At 38.4% G+C, this 22,966-nt stretch overlaps 5 protein-coding genes across 5 annotated transcripts; 3 read left to right on the top strand and 2 right to left on the bottom strand.

The window, feature by feature from the left end:
• Positions 1-104: 104 nt before the first annotated feature.
• CLUP02_13401 (uncharacterized protein) lies at positions 105-5,526 on the bottom strand (the record flags this gene model as incomplete). Its single annotated transcript, XM_049292340.1, has 24 exons — positions 105-221; positions 298-364; positions 437-467; positions 525-667; positions 751-1,092; positions 1,155-1,330; positions 1,410-1,639; positions 1,707-1,818; positions 2,029-2,223; positions 2,291-2,423; positions 2,499-2,580; positions 2,663-2,818; positions 2,889-3,099; positions 3,292-3,459; positions 3,565-3,614; positions 3,666-3,785; positions 3,841-4,005; positions 4,085-4,324; positions 4,379-4,406; positions 4,467-4,642; positions 4,701-4,760; positions 4,857-4,900; positions 4,961-5,212; positions 5,453-5,526. The coding sequence occupies 24 exons, from the start codon at positions 5,524-5,526 to the stop codon at positions 105-107; spliced, it is 3,372 nt and encodes a 1,123-aa protein (XP_049149486.1).
• Positions 5,527-5,661: 135 nt separating this feature from the next.
• Positions 5,662-8,057, bottom strand: CLUP02_13400 (uncharacterized protein; the record flags this gene model as incomplete). The annotated part of the gene is made up of 5 exons (XM_049292339.1): positions 5,662-6,736; positions 6,869-7,113; positions 7,256-7,306; positions 7,429-7,871; positions 8,018-8,057. 5 exons carry the CDS (start codon positions 8,055-8,057, stop codon positions 5,662-5,664), a joined length of 1,854 nt encoding a protein of 617 aa, XP_049149485.1.
• Positions 8,058-10,637: 2,580 nt separating this feature from the next.
• On the top strand, positions 10,638-10,955 carry CLUP02_13399 (uncharacterized protein; the record flags this gene model as incomplete). The annotated part of the gene is made up of 1 exon (XM_049292338.1): positions 10,638-10,955. One exon carries the CDS (start codon positions 10,638-10,640, stop codon positions 10,953-10,955), a length of 318 nt encoding a protein of 105 aa, XP_049149484.1.
• A 1,660-nt stretch (positions 10,956-12,615) lies between these two features.
• On the top strand, positions 12,616-12,882 carry CLUP02_13398 (uncharacterized protein; the record flags this gene model as incomplete). The annotated part of the gene is made up of 2 exons (XM_049292337.1): positions 12,616-12,630; positions 12,715-12,882. The coding sequence occupies 2 exons, from the start codon at positions 12,616-12,618 to the stop codon at positions 12,880-12,882; spliced, it is 183 nt and encodes a 60-aa protein (XP_049149483.1).
• Positions 12,883-13,008: 126 nt separating this feature from the next.
• CLUP02_13397 (uncharacterized protein) lies at positions 13,009-13,609 on the top strand (the record flags this gene model as incomplete). The annotated part of the gene is made up of 3 exons (XM_049292336.1): positions 13,009-13,114; positions 13,187-13,272; positions 13,340-13,609. 3 exons carry the CDS (start codon positions 13,009-13,011, stop codon positions 13,607-13,609), a joined length of 462 nt encoding a protein of 153 aa, XP_049149482.1.
• Positions 13,610-22,966: the final 9,357 nt, after the last annotated feature.

Genomic DNA, 22,966 nt, shown 5'->3' with positions numbered 1-22,966 from the left:
AACCCGGTGTTCTCCACAGACTAGAGGATTCCCCGTTTCGGCAATCATTGTTGGCAAATGGAACTGGGTTCCAGCAGTCAAAGATCCACCCCTAAGTCAACATCTTACAATCCTTCCACCCGCGTTGTCGAATGGAGGGCACACAGCTCGGGTTGGATATTGGCTATTGGCGAGCGAGCCGCTTCCGGGTTGTCAAATTTGATGGGAGCAGAAAAGTCATGCTTTGTTTAGTGCTGTGAAGATTGAAAGTCAGCGCCTGTGTATCTCGAGATTTGCTGTCATAGAGATGTGGCTTACGGAGCAAGAGCCGCAAGAGCAGGCAGTGCAGGAGCCAGCGCAGCTGGAGCCGCAGGAGGAGCAGGTGCTATTCACATCAGGTTAGCTTCGACGTTGGAGATCTCAAAGGCATAGCTCCTCCGGTGGGATAGATCGAAACTCAAAGAGAATCCCAATCATCCAGAAAGAGACTCATGCGCAATTTTGTATCTCCCGTGCGTGGAAGACAGAGCAGGCGGTTCACTCACCAGGGGGCCATTTTGATAGTTTGGTAGTGGAAGCGAAAAGGCTTGAGTGTTTGTTTGTTGTGAGTCTGGTGTTTGAAGCTGATGAGTCGGATGAAGAAGAAATCTCCTCTTCGACCAGAGCTGGTCTGGGTTTATATAGCCATCTCGGAGGCATGTCCCCCACGTATCAGTCAGCCAGACATCAGGCGGCTATCGGACGAGGAAGCGCGATTTCATTCGCGATTACGTGGAAGGCGCGGGAGTCCTCGGAGAAGGGACATGTCTATCCCTGGAGGATCGGATAAGTGCTCCGTAGTGTAGACCGCGAATACCGCGCAAGCTCTGTTGGAGGCAGAGAGATGACATGGCGGTTGTGTGATACCGCATCAGGCTGGTATTCCCATGGTTGGATCCATAGTAGCTCCCTGCGGCTTGGAGAAGGTGGACTGGCACCGTTGAGGAGCGGGGTCTGGGACCGAATCTACGGGTGCAGAGCTGTGCAAGCTTTGAGACGTGTGGTCGGCTGGTAACACGGAGCAGGGTGCCACGTTCGGGCTGGGGGTCCCACCCGACGACGGGGCGCCGGGCTCTTGTGATTGGGTCAAGTGTGGCAGGCTGGGCATCCACGCACGACAGTTCGATATGGCGAACAGGGCGGCAGAATGGAGCGTGCATGGCTGCCGTGGTCGTGTGAATGCGATGCTGTAGGCGGGCTTGGAAGGATCGTCAATGGTGAGTGGATGAGAAGTGTCCGATGAGGGTAGCCCCGCCCATCTTCGGTCAAACGTTCGGGCTAGGAACAGCGTGGGAGGGTGGGCAGAGCCGGTCTGGATTGTGGATTATCGGATGTGTGAAGAAAGGCTGCTTTGGAGTGAAGAGCTATGAGAGTGGACGCCTCTGGGGCACGGCACCAGACTGAGGAAAGGCGACGGCGGCATTGCTCGTCGTGGTTGGGTGCGTATTGGTGTGAATCCGTCTGTGTATGCATGACAATGTATGTAGGACGACAGAGAAGGAAATCTGCTTGTGATGCGCTTGGCGGCGGCACCCGCGCAAAACAGAGTTTGTACCATCCCGCACCAAAGTCTTCAGGTGATGCGACGCAGCCATCCCGTATTGGCCAGAGTTGGGACTAGCTGTCTACCCAAGTGGGATCCGTCTGCTTACTAGGCAGCCTCGAGTGAAAGACGGAAAACAACAGACAGAAAAAGACGAGAGAATCGACAGACGACAGACTTGTCCAACGCCAGATGACCTCGCCATCCATCATCAAAGCATGGTGAAAAGCCTCAGGAAAGCAAGTCATCGAAGACAACTCAGTGATGGAGTCTCACCAGTGAGACTATAGGCCTTTGCCTAAACCTCAGCTCTACCTCGGCTCCGCCGCTTAGAGGAGATTCAAAAGAACCTTGCCAGGGGAAGACAATCCCAGTAAAATCCCTATCGGACGTTCCGTAAAGAGAGAAGAGCGATAATACCTCTTAGCTAAAAGGCGTGGGTTGTCCAATCATCGAGATTGGCCGACGGCGACGCTGGGCAACTCGTGATGGAGCAGGTTACCCAATCGGCCAATTACTCCGAGCTCGAGGTGAAGAGAGTCAAGAGACCGGTGAGAGGGGAAATGAAGCGAGACAGGCGAGAGGTATGGACAAGGAGAAGGAACAAAAAGGAGAGGCCGTGGCTTCTTACCGTGGGGGTTCTCAAAGGCGCCGTGCCCTGCCTGAAGTTGAGCAGGGACCCGAGAGGTAAACATCAGACGTCAGGAGAGGCGAGGAGTAGAGTCTGACTGATCGATACAGTGTGCGGGTTTTCTCTGTCTTCCCATTCTCTCCATTCAGCCGTCTGAACTTGGCTGTTGTCGCATATTTTGGTCGATTTGCTTCGGCCCTCAAAGCGGCCAACTTGACGGTGTTGCGGGCACTCGAATGAAGAGATGACAGTGAAAGGGGTCGAGATGAGGAAGATAGGATGAGCGGCCCCTTTTATGCCTTCAACCATCTCTCTATCTCAGGGGCCTCAGAATGGCGGTGGAAGGGAGAAACGGCATTCCCCCGGTGGGAAGGGTAGTGCGAACTGGCTGGGAAAGATTGGCTCATCAAAACACCCGGTCCATCAGCATCCGTTGCGAGTCGTCGACATGCTGTGGCCTGCCGCCTGACCTGTCCATAGTTCGAGGATGCGCTGGCTATCTTGCTCAATTCCAGCAACATCGCGGGTGATGGTTGGCGGATTGGCGATGGCGGAGACTGATTTTGTGTGAGATGCTGGGCCATCAGGGTTGGCCATCCGGGTTCCTGAGACGCTACCAAAATGGCCTTATCAATGCAGGCCATCAAGGTTCTCAACACCGAGTTGCAGTCGGCAACGTCTCTGACATCTCTGTACTTGACAGAATGGTCTGACTAAATGACGAAATATTGAATGAAGGTCCCTTGAAGCTGGCAGTCTGGCTGAAAGGTCTATTGTCCGTATCTGTATCAAGTTTGGGTTGTGACTGTGTCGACACCGTCTGGCCACAGTCCTGCTTTTTGTGTTGCATTTTGCCGTTTGCACTCCAACAAGAATGGAAATGGGCACAATCCGATTTTCTGATACGCTAAAGTCAACCAGATCAAACTGATTCTTTGCTGCTAATAGCTCGAAATGGAAGACGTGGCATTGCAGATTGCAATCGTTAAGTATATTCGAAAGAAAAAAAAGCCGATACAGTATACTCTTTTGAGCCAAACTAAACGAGTTGCCGTTGATTGGATTGAGGACCAAAAGCTAATTGCCAACTCAAACACACTTTAGAAACGCGAACGACGACGCGAAATGTTCGAAAGGAAAGACCGTCTTCGAAAGGATCTCTCAAAGCAGAAGAGTTGATACCGACACGTTTTTGTTGAATGATATGGCACCACATCGCAAGCCCACACGTTTGTTCAACTCGTGTCGTAGGCTTGGGCCTCGAAGACTAAGATGGCGTGGTCAAGTCAGATTCGTGAGAAGACAACTGTCTCGAAAGGTTGTTGTCGATATGGCCTTCCCCCCTTGATCCCGTTAAGCTTCAATCGATTACTTGAAACCAGGCAAGGTCAAGGGCATTGCAAGGTGGAACTCTTGATAGTTCTGAGTACGGTGTTCGTCAGGCTCGAAATTGCTCTCTCGAAAGCCAAAGACTCAATTTTGATCGCAAATTGTTCGTCATCCCAAGAATACGGTCAAAGTCCGAGCCTCTTCGATGAGCTGTCGTTGCGCAATTCATCGGCCATCGCGCCAAGGTCCCCATAATTGCGCCATCTGGGGCCGCAGGCAAGCGCCTCTCCGAGATCGTGACCCTTAGATCCGATCCGACCCTGGTCCCACGAGCGACCCCTCCTCCCCATCAAGAAACGCGGTGAGCTCCGCTCCCGCCGGATCGAATCCCGTGAGCGGGCCGTCCCGCTGACCTTTTCTCTCCTCTTCGCAAAGATTCGGCCATGGGTGAGGGCTGCCGTCTTGGCGAATCCTGTCTCGGCGGCTCAACATCGCTGTGAATGGTCCTGGGTCGATGGAGTATAGTCGAAGGCGCCTGTGCCGTCCTGGCCATCGGCCATCACCTTTTTTGTCTCTGGAGCTAGAAGAAGGGCACACTGCAAGATCCGCTTTGGGCCTGGTGCTTGAGATTACTGATCCGATGCGGTGACGCGTTCTAGAACTTGACGACCTGGTGTTGAAGTTGCGAAGCTGCCCTGAGCGAGACCGATCCAAATCACAATTGCGGACAACAGACATCGTGGGGAGCAACACAGCACCCCCCACGACGACGATGACGACGACAATTACAATAGGGGAGACAACTGCGACAGGATCAGCTTATACGTACACTAGAAGAAAATTCCGACACGGTATACTTCGCTCATTTTTCGCTTCGACATCCTCCTTGGCCCCTCATCAGAACATCCTCTAGGTCTGAGTCCTTGCCGACTTGGGGAACCTTACAGCACCATCATACCAGGGAGAGAGTATTCGACAACCGGGTCGGACAATCACGAGGAATGACTCACCGTCAAGCAAAGACTCCATCGACAAGAAGAAGAAGAAGAAGAAGAAGCCGTCGCAGCCAGTATAATAAGGACGAGATGAAGTTGGAAACTCGGGGGCCAGTCCCCAGTGGTCTGAGAAAAAGAAGTCAAGCGAGCATACGATTTAAGCATCGAAAAGAACATCACAGACCGCAACGGCCCTCTTCGTCAGGAATACAGAAAAACATCCCAATAATTCCCCGAATGCCACCTGCCACGACGGGAAAGTACTACTTACTTTTGCCCGTGCAGTCACGTACCTCCCTATCATGACCACAGCTGCATCTGTCAGGTATACTGAAGCAACCTAACCCGAGGAACAAAGCAGCCGCCCGCGCCGTACCTGCTCTGCTAGACATGAGTCCACCCCTTCCCGGAGGGAGACCACGCTGCTGTCCCGGTATAGGTCACCATGGTTTGACCTTGCGCTGATGGCCTTTGGGGAACACTGAATACTTGGGATTGATGATTATCGGAGACATAGTGTGCCCGTTCGAGTGGGCCCAAGCCATCAACCTTCGGGTCGGTTGTGTTGTAGGCCATGGGGGGCAATATACGAGAACGAGGACGAAGATGGTATTTTTGATGCCACGAAAGGTTGTGAAAAGCATCCAACGAACCCAAATTGTCTGATAGCTCGACCATGTGATTGCCGCGAATACCCTGGACGCATAGACAGCACATCACCAAACCATCACTCGAGTGGACGAGATATCTTTGGAAGAGTTGAAATGAAAATTGAATTGCAAATCTCATTCATTGTTTACGCAATGAGAAACTATGGTCCCAGTTGCCAATGAACTCCGAGCCTATGTATGTATAATGCCGCATAATAGAGATACGTGTCGTAACTAATCCTCCCCGGAAAACACAAATCACAAACAAAACCCTACTTTGACAGACACAACCTGGATATCCACGACGTTCGTATCATGATTTGCGCTAGTGTCCTCGGCCACTCGACCAAGATATGCCATCCCTGTAACCCTTACGCCTAAAATTTCACAACGATCCGTTCATAGTGCCACCTTCTAGGTCTACTTCGTAGCGCTGGGGCTTCGCGCAAGTTCGACCTCACTCCCGGGAGGAGTGCAGCTTGGAGTACGGGGCTCCTATGCCCCGCCAGCTCTTGCCGCGAGAGGTTGCTTGTTTCGTCTTCCCAACAATGTGGCGCCGTCAAGGCTGAGCTCAAAGGCACCCTTCTGTCTGTTGCGGTCTCTAACCTGTTGGCGAGCTGCAGCCGTGACAGTTGCCGAGTGTTGGCCGTAGCCCTTCTCGTTCGCTGCAGGCGCTTGACGCTCACGCTCGCGTCCGCGATGCTCTTGCTGATCCTTGATCTGGGCATTACGCATGCTCTGCTCGAGTGCTTGTGTCGCCTGCGATGGCTTGTGGACGTATTCAGCCTCCTTGTTCTCGGCCATTTCCGCATCTTCATCCTCTGATTCCTCGTTAAGGTTGTTGAGGAAGCGAGCGGGAACACCGCCCTTGGTGCCAACTTGCTTCCGACGCTTGGCCTCTTCCTCTTGCCTGTGAACAGCGTATCCGACGTCAAACACTTCACGCAAGTTGACCGCACCGGGGGAACGGAAGTCGTAGCGACGGTCGCCATCGTTGATTCTGTTGGCATCGAACGCGCGCAGCATGTCGGGCTGCGTCTTCTTCTCGTCACGAGGCGTTGGGCCAGAGCCCTTGATCCAAGGGTGGGCGAGGAATTCGGTGATGGTGTATCTCTTCTCAGGATCCACGGTGAGAAGGTGGGAAATGAGGTCTTGGGCAGATTTGGAAATATCATCCCACCAAGGGGACAAGAAAGTGTACTGGCCCTTGGCAACCTTCTCCGTCAACACCTCGATGCTTTCGTCGTAGAAAGGAGGAAAACCGCAAAGCAGCGTGTAGAGGACACAACCCAATGCCCACATGTCGACCGACTTCGAGTAGCGCTCATCCTTGACAATTTCGGGAGCTGTGTATCCGACAGTGCCGCAGGGCGTCATGGTTTGGTTATCCCACACGATCTTGGACAGGCCAAAATCGGCGATCTTGATTTGGCCAATGCCACCCGCACCAACGCCAGGGATGAAGTCGCCCTCATCAACCTTGTCTTCATCGCCAGGCTGCTTAGGCTTGGGGTTCTTGGACGGAATGACCGGGATCGGGCTGAAGAGGATGTTTTCAGGCTTGATATCACTGGGACATTGCACGTTAGTCAACTGAACGACCGGTTGACGTCACGGAAAGATGCATAGTCGGCGCTCCCACCACTCACTGCCTCGATCTCATCGGTGTGGGCTGGTGACAAGCAAACTGTGTCGTACTTACCGATGAACTACGCCCCTCTCCTCGTGCAAGTACTCCAAAGCCTGCGCAACCTGCACAATGACGTGCCTCGAAAGTTCCTCGCTGAAGTACGTGAGGCGAACAATCTGGTGGAAAAGCTCGCCACCAGGCGCCAACTCTAAAATGATGTAGTAATATTGCCGGGATTCGGAAAAATCAATCAACTTGATGATGTTCGGGTGATCAAGCTGTCGCATGATTTGGACCTCTTTCAAGATGTTTGCTCTCTACGCTGAGGTCAGCAAACGTGTCCGTCAAGCAAATGGAAGGCCATCCTCGAAATAACAGTGACTGTAGTACAACATGAAAGTGTCGAAAAGTGAGAATGGCCCGAATAGTAGACAAATGAAATATAGAAAGTTTTCGCACCTCTGCAGCCTTGGGGACCTTCTTGAAGTCCGGATGTAAATGCTTGTTTCCCTAATCACGACCCTCGGTTGGTATGGGAATGCTCCAAAAGGCTTAAATCAAAAACAACAACGCAGCGAACAAAAAGCGAGAAAATCATGGTCGCGGCCGTAACCACCCAAGCAATAACTCACCTGCATACTGTTCATTTCATACTTGCGAACGACCTTGATGGCACACTCGCCGGGGTGCTCGCCAGTAGTATCGCGCGCGCGGTAGACGTTGCTGAAGGCACCGTCGCCCATCTTTTCGACCAATTCCCATCTCTCCAAGCCGGGATATCTCGGGAATTTACTCCTGCTCTCGTTCTCCTCGGCCACAAGCTTGGCCAAGTGTGTGTTGTCGATGTTCTTGCCGGCCTTGGACGTCTTGTACTGGTTCGGCTCGGCGGCGTGGGCGGCTGCGTGGTTTGCCTGAGCGACGCGGTTCTGGCCATCGCCAGCAACTGAGTACGCCTCGGGAATCGCCTGAGCAGGTGGTGCGGCGGCATACGCAGGCTCTGATACGCCTACATGCGCCTTAGGCGGTGGGGACTGCTTGGCTGCCGGCTCATCGTTGTTCGCTCGAGCTTGCTTTCCTACACATATATAGCGTCAGCAAATTGGTAGCCAACGAGAGTGTTCAAGTCGCCAAGGAGAATCGGGGCACGACATGAGCAAACAGCTCGAATCGTGAAAGAACCCAGTGCGCCGACGAGGCAAGGGAAGAGAGGGGACATCATACCGTGTCGGATAAAGTTCTTAAGCTGCTGTATCGTCGACATGATGCTAGATTGGGCCGCTAGGAAGGACGACGTTATGTGAGGTTATTCGCAAAGTTCGGTTTACGCAGCACACGTCGCAGTAATCGGCGGCTGAATCGGTCGACCTGCCCCGTGTTGAGGGGACGTTCGATGTTTGAGTGTGATTGGTAATGCGGAGACGGCAAAGCACGAGTCGTGGGAATATGCTCGGTGGGCGATGCGGTACTTTGAATCCTGGGCAAAGTTGGAATGGATTGTTGTATCACGAGAAGAGAGAAGTGAGGAAATGTCGGAGTCGACAGAAGCGGGTGCAAGGTTGTTTCTTTGTGAATGGGGGATGGGGGAATCAGCGGCTGAAAGGGAGAAATTGTTGCGAGGAAGAGGAATTTGTGGACTGCGGCGAGCGTTGGTGATGTTGGCGGAGGGGCAACGTGGACTCGGATGACGGAAGTTGGAGGAGCAGGCAGCTGGAGATCGGGCGGGAAGACGGGCAGCAGCAGCAGCACGTTTGTCTTGGTTAGAAGAGGCCGGGGGACCAAGCGAAAGGGAAGGGCGAAAAAGGGCAGACGGCGCTAGGGGCCGCACCAAAGCAAGGTAGAAAGAGGGAAATAGGTATGGATTTGGAGCCGGGGAGGGGTGTTGGCTGGGTTCAGGTTGACAGGGCCAGGCGAAGAAGAATGGTAGACGATGACGGCGTGTTCTGCCAGTAGTCGCTGTAGGTAGGCAAGGTACCTCCTTCGTAAAAGTAGTTTGGTGTGCGAACAGGGTAGAGGTACTTTGCGGCACGTACCGTGCGACAAGTTGGGAGAAGTCAAAGACTTGGAATTTCTGGGGTGGGCGAGGACACTAGAGTGCAGAGGGGGGAGTGTGCGTTGCTCCGTCCTGGTCTTCGGAAGTGGCACGCAGAGACGGGCTGACTACCGTACTGGACAGTAGACTGGCCCGGTTGACTGGATTTGAGCGATGATGATGACAGAAGTTTGGTGGACAAGTGTCAGATGAGGTAGCTGTTCGCCCAGCGAGGTGTGTGAGAGGCCGGGAGTGAGGGCGTGTGAAAGGTTGCGCAAGTTGGACAGTGTGCAAAGACAGGCTGCGGTCGGAGCTATAGATGCGCAAGGTGATGATGATGATGATGATGTAAAAGGTCGATGGGCCTTACTTTTATTTTGGAACCCTCGGTGAACCAGCCGAGCGTGAATCAGTGTAGCGACGGGAGGTGCAAGAGGAAGAGCGACCCGAGGTTTGTCAGGTGAGAGGCTGAGGGAAAGAAAAGGTAAGAGCATCAGTCATCAACGGCACCCGTGGAGGGGCTTCTTTTTTCCTCTTCTCGTGCTTCCCTCATCATGTGTCTCCCCACTGCAGTCAGTTTACCTTTGGTCTGGACGATGATTAAATGCACAGAATACACAGATAGACAGATGTGATGGATATATGGTTGGGAAAGCGCAATGAAACAAGTATCTAAGCAAGGTAGTCATTTGCTTCCTTCCCAGATATTCTCCCATCAGCGAGATTGTTTTGTGTGGTGTTTTGCTCGTCAAAGAAAAGAAGAAAAAAAAGCAGCAGGAGCCAAGGCGGGGTGCTTCCTGGTACTTGGCCAGTGTAGATGTACCTTACCTGGAGGTACCTGAGACCGTAAGGTATACTCCGTACGCGCCCTGAGGTAACCGTGCATGGCTTGGGGAAGGCGCCTCGATACGTCCTGGATTCCTGCCATGCTCGACGAAGGCCAGGCAGAGCGCCTCATACGGGGGAAGGAGCTACTTTGGCTTCTCTCCCTTCCCGGCCAGCATCATGAAAGACACTTTCCTCAACGCGCTCTCCGTTGCTGCCGGCGTCGACTTCGCAGATACCTCATGTACACTGGAGGTACCTGGGGATTTCTAATCATTCCAGGGGTGTTCCATCCATCATCTTCCTTGCTTCCTGCCTCCCGTCGACTGGGAGGAGGAGACATCTTATCTAAGCTTCTCAGCTCAACTCTCATGATGTTTGCAGTCAAACCAATCGACTCGTTTCAAAACGTCCCTCTCACCATCCCAACCCCGGACCCATTCGCCTTGTACGGAGCGCCAGATCCAAGATTGCGATTCAGATGGGACAGGGGAATGGCAAGTGCCCAGCAAGGGGCATCAAGAAGCCTCCCTCCGATTCCTTCGTCGATTGTCCGCGGGATTCACTATATACAGGACAATCTGCACAGTTGCTAGGCTGAGCCATGTTCTCTATGATGGCGAGGTTCAGGCGAGTGATGACACAGCACTGAAGACAAGAATCGGCACACAGAGACACACAGTTCGACAAACAGACTCCAACTGTGTCTCGACCACGAACGACGCTACGTCGGCGCCAAGGAACCAGAGTTCAGGGGCGCTGGACACGCTAGAGTCGGCCACTTGCGACGTTAAGTTGGGATGATGCATGACATGGCACTGTGTATTTACTGGCAGAATTGACAGTCACTCAGAGACACATACGGACACAATCACGGCAATCAGCCGGTATCCATGATTCGGGAACTCTCAAAGTTGGCAATACCATCTACAAACATCCGACAGCTCACACTGCTGCCCCCATCTCTATCTGGGTCAATCATACAACATGGCCCCCGGCCGAACAAGGGCTGGGGTCAGACGAGGGCGCGAATCCAAGATGCAAAACTCACATTTTCCCGTCTGCCCTCCCGCCGCCACGTTTCCCAATTCCATGATTTGGGCACCCGGTTGCAGCCAGACACGCACGACACGCCAGGCTTGCCAGTCCCAGGCGCAGAAGAACCAGGTGCCAGGACTCCAGAAGCAGGGCCCGGTTGGCGTGGTCAACCTTGAACCCATGGCTGTGATCCAACCCGTCCCATGGTGCCCATCCAGGATCGGAGCCTGTTCCACTCACTTGGATGGCGTGGGGCCCCCATTATGACGTCTGCCTCATCGTCATACCCGCTTCTGGCAGGGATGGCATCTTTGGAACCAGGCGCCCTGATGCATCATTGGGGGGTAAATATGGATTCGGCCATTTTGCCTGAGGCCACAGGCCAGATTAAGGCATGGCCAGCCAGGGCCCATGATTCATTCCTCTCCGGGGGTACTCCCTCCAGCTTTCAGTATAGAGAGTACCTTACTTACTCTAAGTACCTTATTATCGAAGAAAGTTAATTCTTTCTAAGTTATAAGTATAAGAATATAGTTTTAATAAAATAGTATAGTACTTACTTAGTACTTAAATTAAAATACTTTTTTAAGCTTATTATAAAAAAAAGATAGTTATATTATTAACTATTTATTATTAAGGTTTATAAATAACGCTATAGTTTTAATTATAATAATTTTATTTATAATGAATAAAAAGTCTAATTATAAGTCCTTTAAAAACCTCTATTTAAAAGCTATAAGAGCCTTTAAGTTAAATTAAAATACTTATTAAAATATTAATAACTAAACTAACCTTATAATAATAGCTTTAATAAAAGAACTAAGAAACGAACTAAAATATAATACTAGAATTCTCGCTAATATTAAGTATAATTTATAAAATATAATAACGTAGCTATAAAGTATTATTAATATATCCTATACTAAAAAGGGTATTATTAATACCAACGAAATAGATAGGGCCGTATTAATATAGTAGCTCGGCTTCTTTTTATAACTTAAAAATTATTACTTTAAATAGTATTAAAAATTTATTAAAAAGCTCTCTTAAGTACTTTAATATATTTATTACTATTTTTATAATAATAAAACTCCCGGCGTTTATATTTAAGTATAAATTTGTTACGAAGGTAACTTTGTTTACCTTATTATTCGCCTTATTATCAATATTACGTAAGCAAACTATATACCATATTAATCTACGATTTCTGTAGATTATTATAGATATTGATTATGTAAGCAATACTGCTTATATAAGCTTACGTGAGCAATGGAAAGTACTAGAAGGTAACTGAATAATCTGGAATTTACTCGAGGCGGAATTACGTACTACGATTACGCATTCACTTACGTATACGCTTATTAATTATATCATAATTAATAAGCAATGGAATATTTTAGTAAGAGGTTTTTATGCCTATATATAGGCGTGTATTTGCCTACCTAGACCTTTCGTTAAGCAAGCAACTTCTCATATAGTAATTCAACTATATTACTCTCTTTATTACAAAAACCTCTTTTATATACGCTTATATCCCCTATATTCATATATTCTTGCTTCTATATGAATATTCACTTTTTATATTCTTTATAAGAATATCCCGCATTACCTCGTTAAAGCTATACGTGCTAGAAAATTACTTATTTTTAAATAGTAATACTAACTTATTAATAAGCTATTAAAACTATAATTTTAGCGATTTTTTAATAAAGAAAAGGGTAGAATAGAGGAAAAAATAAGTAAAAAAAGGGTTAAGGTTAAATAGTGCGGAATTAAAGGGCAGGGTAGCGTCTACATATACTGCGGCAATCCTCTAGTAATATAAAACGATGGAGTTAAACAGTGTACCTTGCTTACTCACTCGCTCAGTCTGACCTGCAACACCAAAAGCTCACTCCCATATTATCGTCACCATCGTCAACCATCAATGTCTTTTGCAGGGGTCCGTCGCTACTTTTCTCTCTCTTTCTCCTCCACCATTCATGTAGTCGAATTTGCTCGCTGATACACCGCCGGCCTGTCTTAGATTCCAGCCAATTCTCCATTTGAGGCTACTTGGTCTCGTCTCCGCTTCGCATCTTCCCGCATCACTGGGTCACTGTCGCACCGTACCGCTTGCATTGCCCGTTCTGTTTACCGATTGAGCCAATCATATATCACGCTGGATCCACACACCGAGTCACCCCGCGACTAACCATATGCCTCCGAGATGATGATGGGCGACGATGCGCAAGCCACACACGCCACTGTCATTTCACTGACGACGCTTTTCCTTACGCAGTCACTGAGCCTACCTCCTCTAACTAGGCACCTAGGGATTATGGCAACCCATTTCTCATTGATATGCGGGAAATCGGCTAGTCAGATACACCACCCGGCCTCCCGTCCGTCATCCACGCGACGCGGGAGTCTCAGTCGCGAGCTCGGTGTGTACCGCCCCATTTCTATGAGGATAATGAAGATACCTATCGGTACCTGCCTGCCTCAAGTGCGAGCAGTGATATCACAACATGGCTCGCTATCAACGAATCGTGATAAGCTGTCTGCTATGTTCAGACTGAGGCTCAACTGCTTCCCTGACGATGTTGACACTCATTGGTCAACCATAGGCAGGGCAGATGGGAGTATGGCATCATCAACACCTCGTTCAGCTCTCGTACTTGACACTGGAAAGCTCGTGCTTCTCCTCAGCTAGCCTGACAGACTTGTTAGGTTATCTCACTAATCCTAAACTCGACGCTCTAGCCAAAGATATCTTCATTGCGCTTGTGGCATTACAAACCCGCAAACGGCGAGAACAAGAAGGCCTGAAGCCAGAGCGCCGAATGGACTGGTCCAGACCACTTCTCTGCACGAGCCATATTCTGTCGTTATTCATACATTTTACCTCTCCACGTTTGGCGCGGCTTTGGCCGAATTAGATTTCTAGCCCTTTTCTACAGTACTAGCCACATCTCGAGTCTATATATAAACTAATAATAACCCCCCCTAGTTAAGGTAAGAGTCCCGTATATAATAGTAAGTACTTAGATATTAATAAATCCTAGCTAAATTTAACTAATTAGACTTCGTTTTTTTTTTTAAGTACTCGGGCTAGAAATATTTTAAAAATAAATTATAACTAATTAGGGTATTATTATTTAATTAAAGTCCGTTTTATAAAAAATAATTTTAACTTATACCTTTTTTCTATTCTAACTAAGTTAAATCTTTTTTTTAAACTTTTACTCTTTATTATAACTTTTATTAAAGATTTTTATTATAAAACTTATTATTATATTTAAAATTTATTAATAATTAATTAAAAATATTTCTAAATTAATTTTATAATACCTTTTTATTATTATAATAATAATAGTTTTAAATCTTATATTAATAATAAATAGGGCCGGCCTTAGAATCTCTTTATATTCGAGACTAATAATATAAGTTTCGTCTTTATTATTATAATTAAATACGTAATTTATTTATTTATTTTTATAATAATAAAGTTAAGTAATTTTATTATTAAGAGAACTCTATTATTATTATTTGAAGGCTAATAGGTTTTATTTTAATAGCTACTACTAATCGTCTTTTAGTATACTTAAAAAGTATTTTAAAAAGAGTTATTATATTAATTTTATAATTTCTTATAAAAGATCCCTCTTTATTATTATTAACGTCAAGGTTATTTATAAGTTACTTCTTATTTTATATTAATATTTTTAGCTTTATTAATAGTTTTTTATAAAATATTATACTAAAATAATATTATTTATAAAAGGCTAAAATATGCCCCTAGATACTCCTTAAAAGCCTAAGGCTATTATAAATAATAAAGCGTTATTTATTATTCTTTTTAAAAAGGATAGTATTATAAATAGAAATATTTTTAAAATATCTTTAGTTTATAAAACTAATTATTTTTAATAAAACGTTACTTAAATAAAAATAAACGTTAAGCTCGGCTTTAAAAAGAGCTATAAAGTCTATAAATTGTAAGACGTTATTAGTTATAATAAGTATAACTTATTCTTTAATTAACGCTCTTTTTAATTAGATTTTATAGCCTACCCTCTCCTTAATATATACGAGCTAACTTTCTTAGTATTTTATAAATACCGTTATTTTAAACTCGTACTAAACGAGGATATTTTTAATAAATTACTTTATTAATACTTATATATTATTATATTTGATATTAATTATTTTTAAAAAGATTTCAAAATCCCTAAGTAAATAAGCTAGAATAATAAAATAATTAAGAATAAGCCGGTCTAGCCTACCCCTATTAATAATTTTAATAATAATAAAATAGATTCCTAAATAAACCCCGCTACTTTTACTTAGATCTTTATTAAGGATATAAATAAATAAAAAGTATAATTAAGGGTTAAGGGATAATAAGGAATAATTAGTTTAAAAAAGTCTATAAATAAAGAGTTTATTAAAATAGAAGTATTTTACTTACCTTTTTAAAATAGTATTATATAAATTAAGAATACCGTAGTATTATAAATAAATATTCGCAATAAATATATAAATAGAAGTTAAAGCTATAAATACTGAATAGATAATATATTAACTATAAATATTTCCTAAATATTTCCTAAACATTTCCTAAAAATTTCCTAAAAGTTTCTTAAAAGCTTCTTAAATATTTCCTTAATATATTTTAAATATTTCCTTAACATATCTCAAACACTTTTTAAATATTTCTATCTTTTTAATTTCTATAATATTTATAAGTATAAATTAATTAATAAATAATAAAATAATAAATTATTAACTTATTTTAATAAATTATAAGCTTATTATATAATTCTATATTTAATATAATTTACTAGTTATTTATAATTATAATATTAATATTATATAATGATATATATTTTTATTATTATAATAAATAATATATATATATATATATATAGTCTTATTATCCCCCCGATAGAGCAATCCGCCGGGGCCGTACTATGTATTACGTATTGGGGAAAACTGGGTATAATGCGCTCTATACTTAATTATTAACTAAAATAGCTCTTAACTTTTTACTACGTGATTTTAGCCATTTATAAAATAAGCTTTACCTACTCTAATACGCATAAGACCTTTTAGTACTAGCCTATATAAGTAGTTAAGTCTAGTATAATCTATTCTTTTATATAAGTATTATTATTACCTAGGGGGTCCTATAAGAGCTATTTAAAGCGCCGGCTTATTACTTTAATTTTATATACCTCTAGCCTATTTATTATAATTATTATAACTAAGCTAGCGTTAATATATTAAATCCTAACGTCCGTATTAGCTTAGTTATTTATAGTATTCGTATTATTACTTAGCTAAATTCTATATTATTAAAAAGTACTTTAATAATCTTTAAGCATGCTTATATTAGTTATAATAGTTATAGTATTAAGCTAGCTAAAGAGGGCGCTTAGCCCGAGAGGGGTAAACTTATTAACAAGTATTTTTAGAGAGTTTTAGCTTACTAATTACTAACTATATACTAAGAGAATAGGTTCTCATTGAGGTAGTATTTTAACTAGCTAACTTCTTAACTAGTTATCTAACTAGCTATTTAGGTAGTAGTTTATATATTAATAGGTTTATTTGGTAAATTTATTTAATAAATTTAATTAGTAGATTTATTTAGTAGATTTATTTAGTAAATTTATTTAGTAGATTTGTTTAGTTTAAATAAAGAGTAGCTTTGGGCAATATTAAAAGTAATAAGGATAAAAAGAATCTTTACGAGCTTTAGTACGAAAAGTAGTAGATATTAACCTATTTAGCCCTTTTTTTAAAAACTTTTACGTTATTATTAAAGTTTAGAACTTTTATAATTAAGGGCCGCCTCTAATTATTATAACTAATTATTATAATTAATTATCATAGCCGACCTCTACTATTGACCTTTTTAGCTAGCGCTATTACTAAAGAGAGTAGCTTACTTATCCTAAATTAAATAGCGGTTTTCGTATTAAAATTATTATATTACGTTAAGCGCGTACTTAGGATATATTATACGTATTATATAATTAAAAAGTATATTATATTATATAATTTCCCTTAAAAGCGTGATCCTATTAAGGTCGATCTTTTATACTTATAAAGCCGGAAAAAAACTACTACATAGTCTTATTATATTATTATTATTAATAGTTAATTAATATTATAATTAATAATTATTTAGCTAGTTTCTCTTAATTTATATAAGCCTTAGCATTATAAATATTTTACTAAGTAAATAAAAACTTTAAAACTATTCTTAAATAATAATACGTATATTATGAGCCTAAATCCTAACTTATTAGCTTATAGTTTTAATAATATCCTTAACTACTTTAATAATTTTATAATATAAAAAGTATATAAAGGCTTTAAAACTAGGGCTATAATTATATTAATTATACTTAGGGTTTAAATAATAACGTAATAGCTACTTATTCTTTTTTTAAACCTTAATAATAACTATTATAACTAAATATTAGAATAGGGTAGGGTAATTAGTCCTAGCGGTCCTTTTTAAAACTAATTAAGTTTAGGGATCTATAAGAGAGCTAATCGGAGTAAGATATAAAAAGAAGGGCCCCGATTAGAAATAGGAGCTTAGTAGCGCGGATTTTTATTTTAATTATATATATACTTTTTAAAATCGAACTAGACCCTATTCAATAATTTATTTTTATATATAATAATATAAGACGATTAAGAAGTCTACTTTTCTAATCTAGTTAATACTATCTTCTTTCCCTCGGTCGTAGCTCCGTTAATTAAGACCGTATTAACTTAATTAAAGGAGGTATTTTATATTATTTTTATAAGTATTAGCAGTTCTTTTAAGGCACCGCACCGCGAGAGTCCCTTATACCCTATACGTTTTTAATATATATAACTAAGACTAAGACCCGCCCCGTAAACTTATAATAACTATAGTATATTATATATATAAAAATATAAGAATATAAAATAACTCCTCCCCCTTATAGAGCAATCCGCTAGGGCCGTATTATATATTACGTATTAAAGAAAACTAGGTATATTACGCTCTATACCTAACTACTAATTAAAATAATTAACTAACTTAACCGTTATTTTTTATTTATTAATAGCTCCTAACCTTCCCTTACGTAATTCTAGCTATTTAGAGGGCGGGCTATACCTATTTTAATATATATAAGACCTCTTAATACTAGCCCGCGTAAATAATTAGATCCCGTATTATATACTCCTTCTTATTAAAGATTAAAGGGCCCCTTATATATTCTTTTATATTTATAATATAGCCCGTATTAAAGGGATTTTTAGCTCCGTAAAGTATAATTTCTAAACTAGCGTTAATATACTAAATCTTAATATTTATATTAGCCCGGCTATTTACGGCGTTCGTATTATTACTTAGCTAAATTCCGTATTATTAAAAAATACTTTACTAATCCTCGGGTATACTTATATTAATTATAATAATTATAGCGTTAAGCTAGCTAAGGGCGCTTAGCTCGAGAGGGGTAGACTTATTAATAAGTATTTTTAGCTTATTAATTACTAACTATATATTAAGAATAAAGTAGGGTTTTATCGAAGTAGTAGTTTATATATTAATAAGTTTATTTAGTAAATTTATTTAATAAGTTTATTTAATTTAAATAGAGAATAGCTTTAGGTAATATTAGAAGCGATAAGGATAAAAAGAATCTTTATAAGCTTTAAAAAGTAATAAATATTAGCTTATTTAGCCTTTTTTTAAAAACCTTTATGTTGCTATTAAAGTTTAAAACCTCTATAGTTAAGGGCCGCTTCTAACTATTATAGGTGACTATTATAGCTAATTATTATGACTAACCTTTATTATCAACCTTTTTCACTAGTACTACTATATAAGGTAGCTTACCTATCCTAAATTATATAATAATTTTCGTATTAAAATTACTATATTACGTTAAGTACGTACTTAGGGCATATTATACGTATTATATAGTTAAAAAGTATATTATATTATATAATTTCCTTTAAAAGCGTAATCCCGTTAAGGTTAATCTTTTATACTTATAAAGCTAGAAAAAAACCACTATATAAAATAACTCCTATAAAATAAAAAAATTATAAATAAGTTATATATAAACAAGAAGTAGTAATTACGTAATAAAGTAATTATTATAATTACTTTAAGTAATCGCTTATTAGTATTTATTAAGTAATTACTTAATAAATAAGAATAATTATTAATGATAAATATATTCATAAGCGGACTTATATATAATATAAACTTAAGCTAGGCTTAAGAATAGACTTTTATAGCTTTTTTAATAATTAACTTAGTATTAAATCTTACGATTACTTTTAGTTATTCTTATTAAGAACCCCTTTTAATAAGGTTATAATTAATTACTGAAGCTTTATTTATTTTATAATTTATAAATATAATTTTAGAGAAGCTATTTATAATTATAATACTATTTACTTAGTACTCATAGCCTTAGTGTTTATTAATATACTTATTATAATTAGCTAGTTATAATACTTTAATTACTCTTATTTAATAAGCTAACCTTATAAAACTTACTAAGTAATAAAAAAAACGACGATATTTTTCAAAACCTTAAGTACTTTTTTATTTAACTCTAAAAAACCTCTTAACTTAATTAATAAACTAGCTAAGGCCGAGGATAATAAAATACTTGACGTTACTTATAACTCTAATAATAATATAGTTTTTAAAAAAATAAATTATAAAAAAATACGACGTATTATTAAATAAAGTAATAAGCGGAATAAAAAACTCGCAGAGCTTTTTAATAATAACTCTACTTAGTTAGTTATAATTTCAATTAAAAATAGTAAAAATATTATTACCTTTTAGAATATAGTTAACGAAGCTATAATTAACTTAGGAATTAAAAAAAGAGAAATAAATAATTTAAAATAAAAGATTAGAACTCTCCGAGCTATTATTAGTATTATTAAAACTCTTATAAATAAATAAAAAAGACTTAAGTTTAATATACTTATTATTTTTATGGAATTAATATACTAGCGTTATAAATTAATATATTAGTATTGCTCTTATATTAGCGTCGCTACTTTACTTTTTAATTAGTTTAAAAACAATTTATTAATATAATTAGATTTTATTAAATACTTACAAAGTATCCTAAGCTTTTATTCTTTTACTTCTTTTATACTTAAGTTATATTATTAAGCTTTAAAATTTAACTTATAATATTTATTTATAATAGCTTTTATAATTAAAGTTAGAGACGTTCCTTAAAGCTAATTTTAAAATAATACCCCTATTAAGAGACTTCCCCCTTTATAAGAACGATTATTAATTAATTACGGCTCTTTATTATTATCTAGCTAACTATTATTATTTCTTTTTTTAAAAAGTAGCTATTTTAATATTAACTAATTTTATAAAATTAGTAATTTTAAAAAATAGCACGACCTTATTATTAAGTTCCTAATTAATATATTATAAAATACATAACTTCTTATAATTAATTACTTTAATATAGAGCTTATATTATATTTTATTTACTATTTTCTTAAGAAAATAACGAAAACTTAGCGAACTACCCTCTTACGACTTTTTTTAAAATATAACCCCTCTCTCTTTAATAAATAGTCTTAATAACCTTCCTATTTTATAATAAAGTAGTTTAATAATACTCTTTAGCTTATTAAATAGGTTATTAAAACTAATTAATAACTAATAACGGTACTATTTTAATAATAAGAATATATCCGTTAATAATAATAAATATAGGGTCTTTAAGTTAATTTACTACCCTATTTACCTCTATAGCTATCTTTTATTTAAAATAAAACGTTTTTTTAAATTATAGCTTCTTATTATACTCTAAATAACCGATCCTCCTCTCTTTTTATAATTAAAATCTTAAACTTACTAATTTTTAGTAATTTAAAATAAACTTATAATATCTTTTTTAACTAAGTTAACAACTTTATAAAAGCTAATAAATTTAGTATTATAAAATGGAATAAGTATAAAGCTCGAGGCCGAATTATTTAATATACTTTTTAATATAATTATTTTAATAAGCCTAGGCTTATATAAGGTATTAGTATTTAATGATATAAGTCTCGTAAATATAGTTATAAATAGTAAGTTATTACCGCGGCTTAAAAAGAGGATAAGTAGTTATTATATTATTATCTAAACCCTTAATATAATTAGTATAATTATAGCCCTAGTTTTAAAGCTTTTACGTACCCTTTATATTATAAGCTTATTAAAGTAATTAAGGATATTATTAAAATTATAAGTTAATAAGTTAGGATTCGGACTTATAATATGCGTATTATTATTTAAAAATAGTTCTTAAAGTCCTTATTTACTTAGTAAAATATTTATAATACTAGGGCTCGTATAAACTAAGAGAAACTAATTAAATACTCGCTAACTATAGCGTTAATTAAGCTATTTAATAAGTAAAATATTCTATACGTAATAAAATAGGTAAACGATAAGCTAAACTACCTTATTAACCTTATCTAAACCTTTTTTTACTATTTTTAAATATAAAAGCGATTTTTTAAAGTAATTAGCTTTAATAATACTTATAATACTAATCGTTTTAAGCTCCCTCTTTTCTAAGTTACTAAGTAGACCTATTTTAAATCTATTTATAACGCTACGTTCGGCTTTATTAATAATAAGAGACTAGAGGGTTTTTAATTTCTCTTAATAAGTATTTATTAACTTATAAACTAATACTTAGTCCGTTACTTTATTATTATTATTATAAACTACGATAAATAGATAAAAGCTATACTAAATAAGTAGTTCCTAGACGTTTAGTAATAACTCTATATTTATTATATTAACTTTAATATTATACTTAGGGCTAAATAAAAATAAGTTAAGGACCGTAGCTATAATAATAATAGTAATAAGTTTAATAATAAAGGATATTAGTTATTAATATAAATAATAGCTATACTAAGTAATAAAAATAAGGCCTATATTAATATACTTATTAATAAGCCCCCCCCTTATATATATTATAGGGTCTTTATAATATAAAAGCTTATTATTTTTACTAAGACTAAGTATACTTTTAAAAAAGCTTAAACTAAGCTCTATAAAAAGTTTAATAACTAATACCTAATCCTTTAGTACTTTTACGTAATATACTTATTTTTAAGAGCATAATAAGCCCGTTATTTTATTTAAAAGTACTAGAACTTTAGTACTCGTATTATTTTTAATATTAAGTTAAGTAATAATAATATTAAAGGTTATTTTTTAAATAGTCTTAATTACTTATAATAGCTTATTAATATTATATAAGATATAATTAGTAATTAGGAACTATACTTTTACTAAGCTTATATAAAGGACGAGGTACTTATAAACTAGGAGTATATAAGTACTTATTTTAAGTACCTAAGTAAACTTTAAATAATACTTTTTTTAAAATATCTTACTTTAATTAGGATATAAGGCTAGTTTATAAAAAAAGTAATATTATTTAATAAGAGGCTATTTTTAAACCCCCTCGGATTTTATAGTTTAGATTATACTATTTTAATTAAGCTAAGTATCTTATATTACTATAAAATCTATTTTAAAATGTTAAATTTAGCTACTTTTAATAAATAAGAGGTATATTCTTAATAATATCTCTAAAAAAGGTCTTTTTTAGATCTATATTACTAAATCCTTAACTCTAAAATTACTATATCCCTCTATAATAAGCTAAAGAATATAGTATAGCCTATTTTATTATAACTAGCTTTATTTAAAAAAGGCTAGTTAGTTAGTTAAGGCCGTATTACTTATAATAACTAAGGTATAAATAATAAAAAGCGAGGCCGCTTATATAAAAATAAAAATTAATTAATACGAGCTAGGCTTATAAAAAAGATAAGTTAGCTAACTTAAAACTAAATATCGAGCTTATTTTAATAATAAATAAAGAACTAGTTTAACGTTCTTAATAAAGAGAGGATAATAAGGAATTATATAAGTAAATAGTTAATATAGCCTAGTATTTAAAAAAAACGGAGCTAGTAAAAAGTAGTTTATAATAATAATAAATTATTATAGCTATATTAAAAGAGGTAATTAAATAGACGTTATTATAATTTACTTTTTATATATTTTAAATATATAATAAAAAAAAGCCTTACTTATTTAAAATTTATAAAAGCTTATATTACTAACTAATTTAAGATTTATAAATTTTAAATAGGTAATATAGTAGTTTTAAATAAGTACGTAGGTTATAGTAGTATTTTTATTTTTAAAAATCTTAAACTAGAGCTTA

This window comes from Colletotrichum lupini, chromosome 7 (genome assembly GCF_023278565.1).
Source record: "Colletotrichum lupini chromosome 7, complete sequence".
NCBI lineage: Eukaryota > Fungi > Ascomycota > Sordariomycetes > Glomerellales > Glomerellaceae > Colletotrichum > Colletotrichum lupini.
Note: the sequence above shows the minus strand (reverse complement) of the source record. Positions and strands in the feature narration are given on the sequence as shown.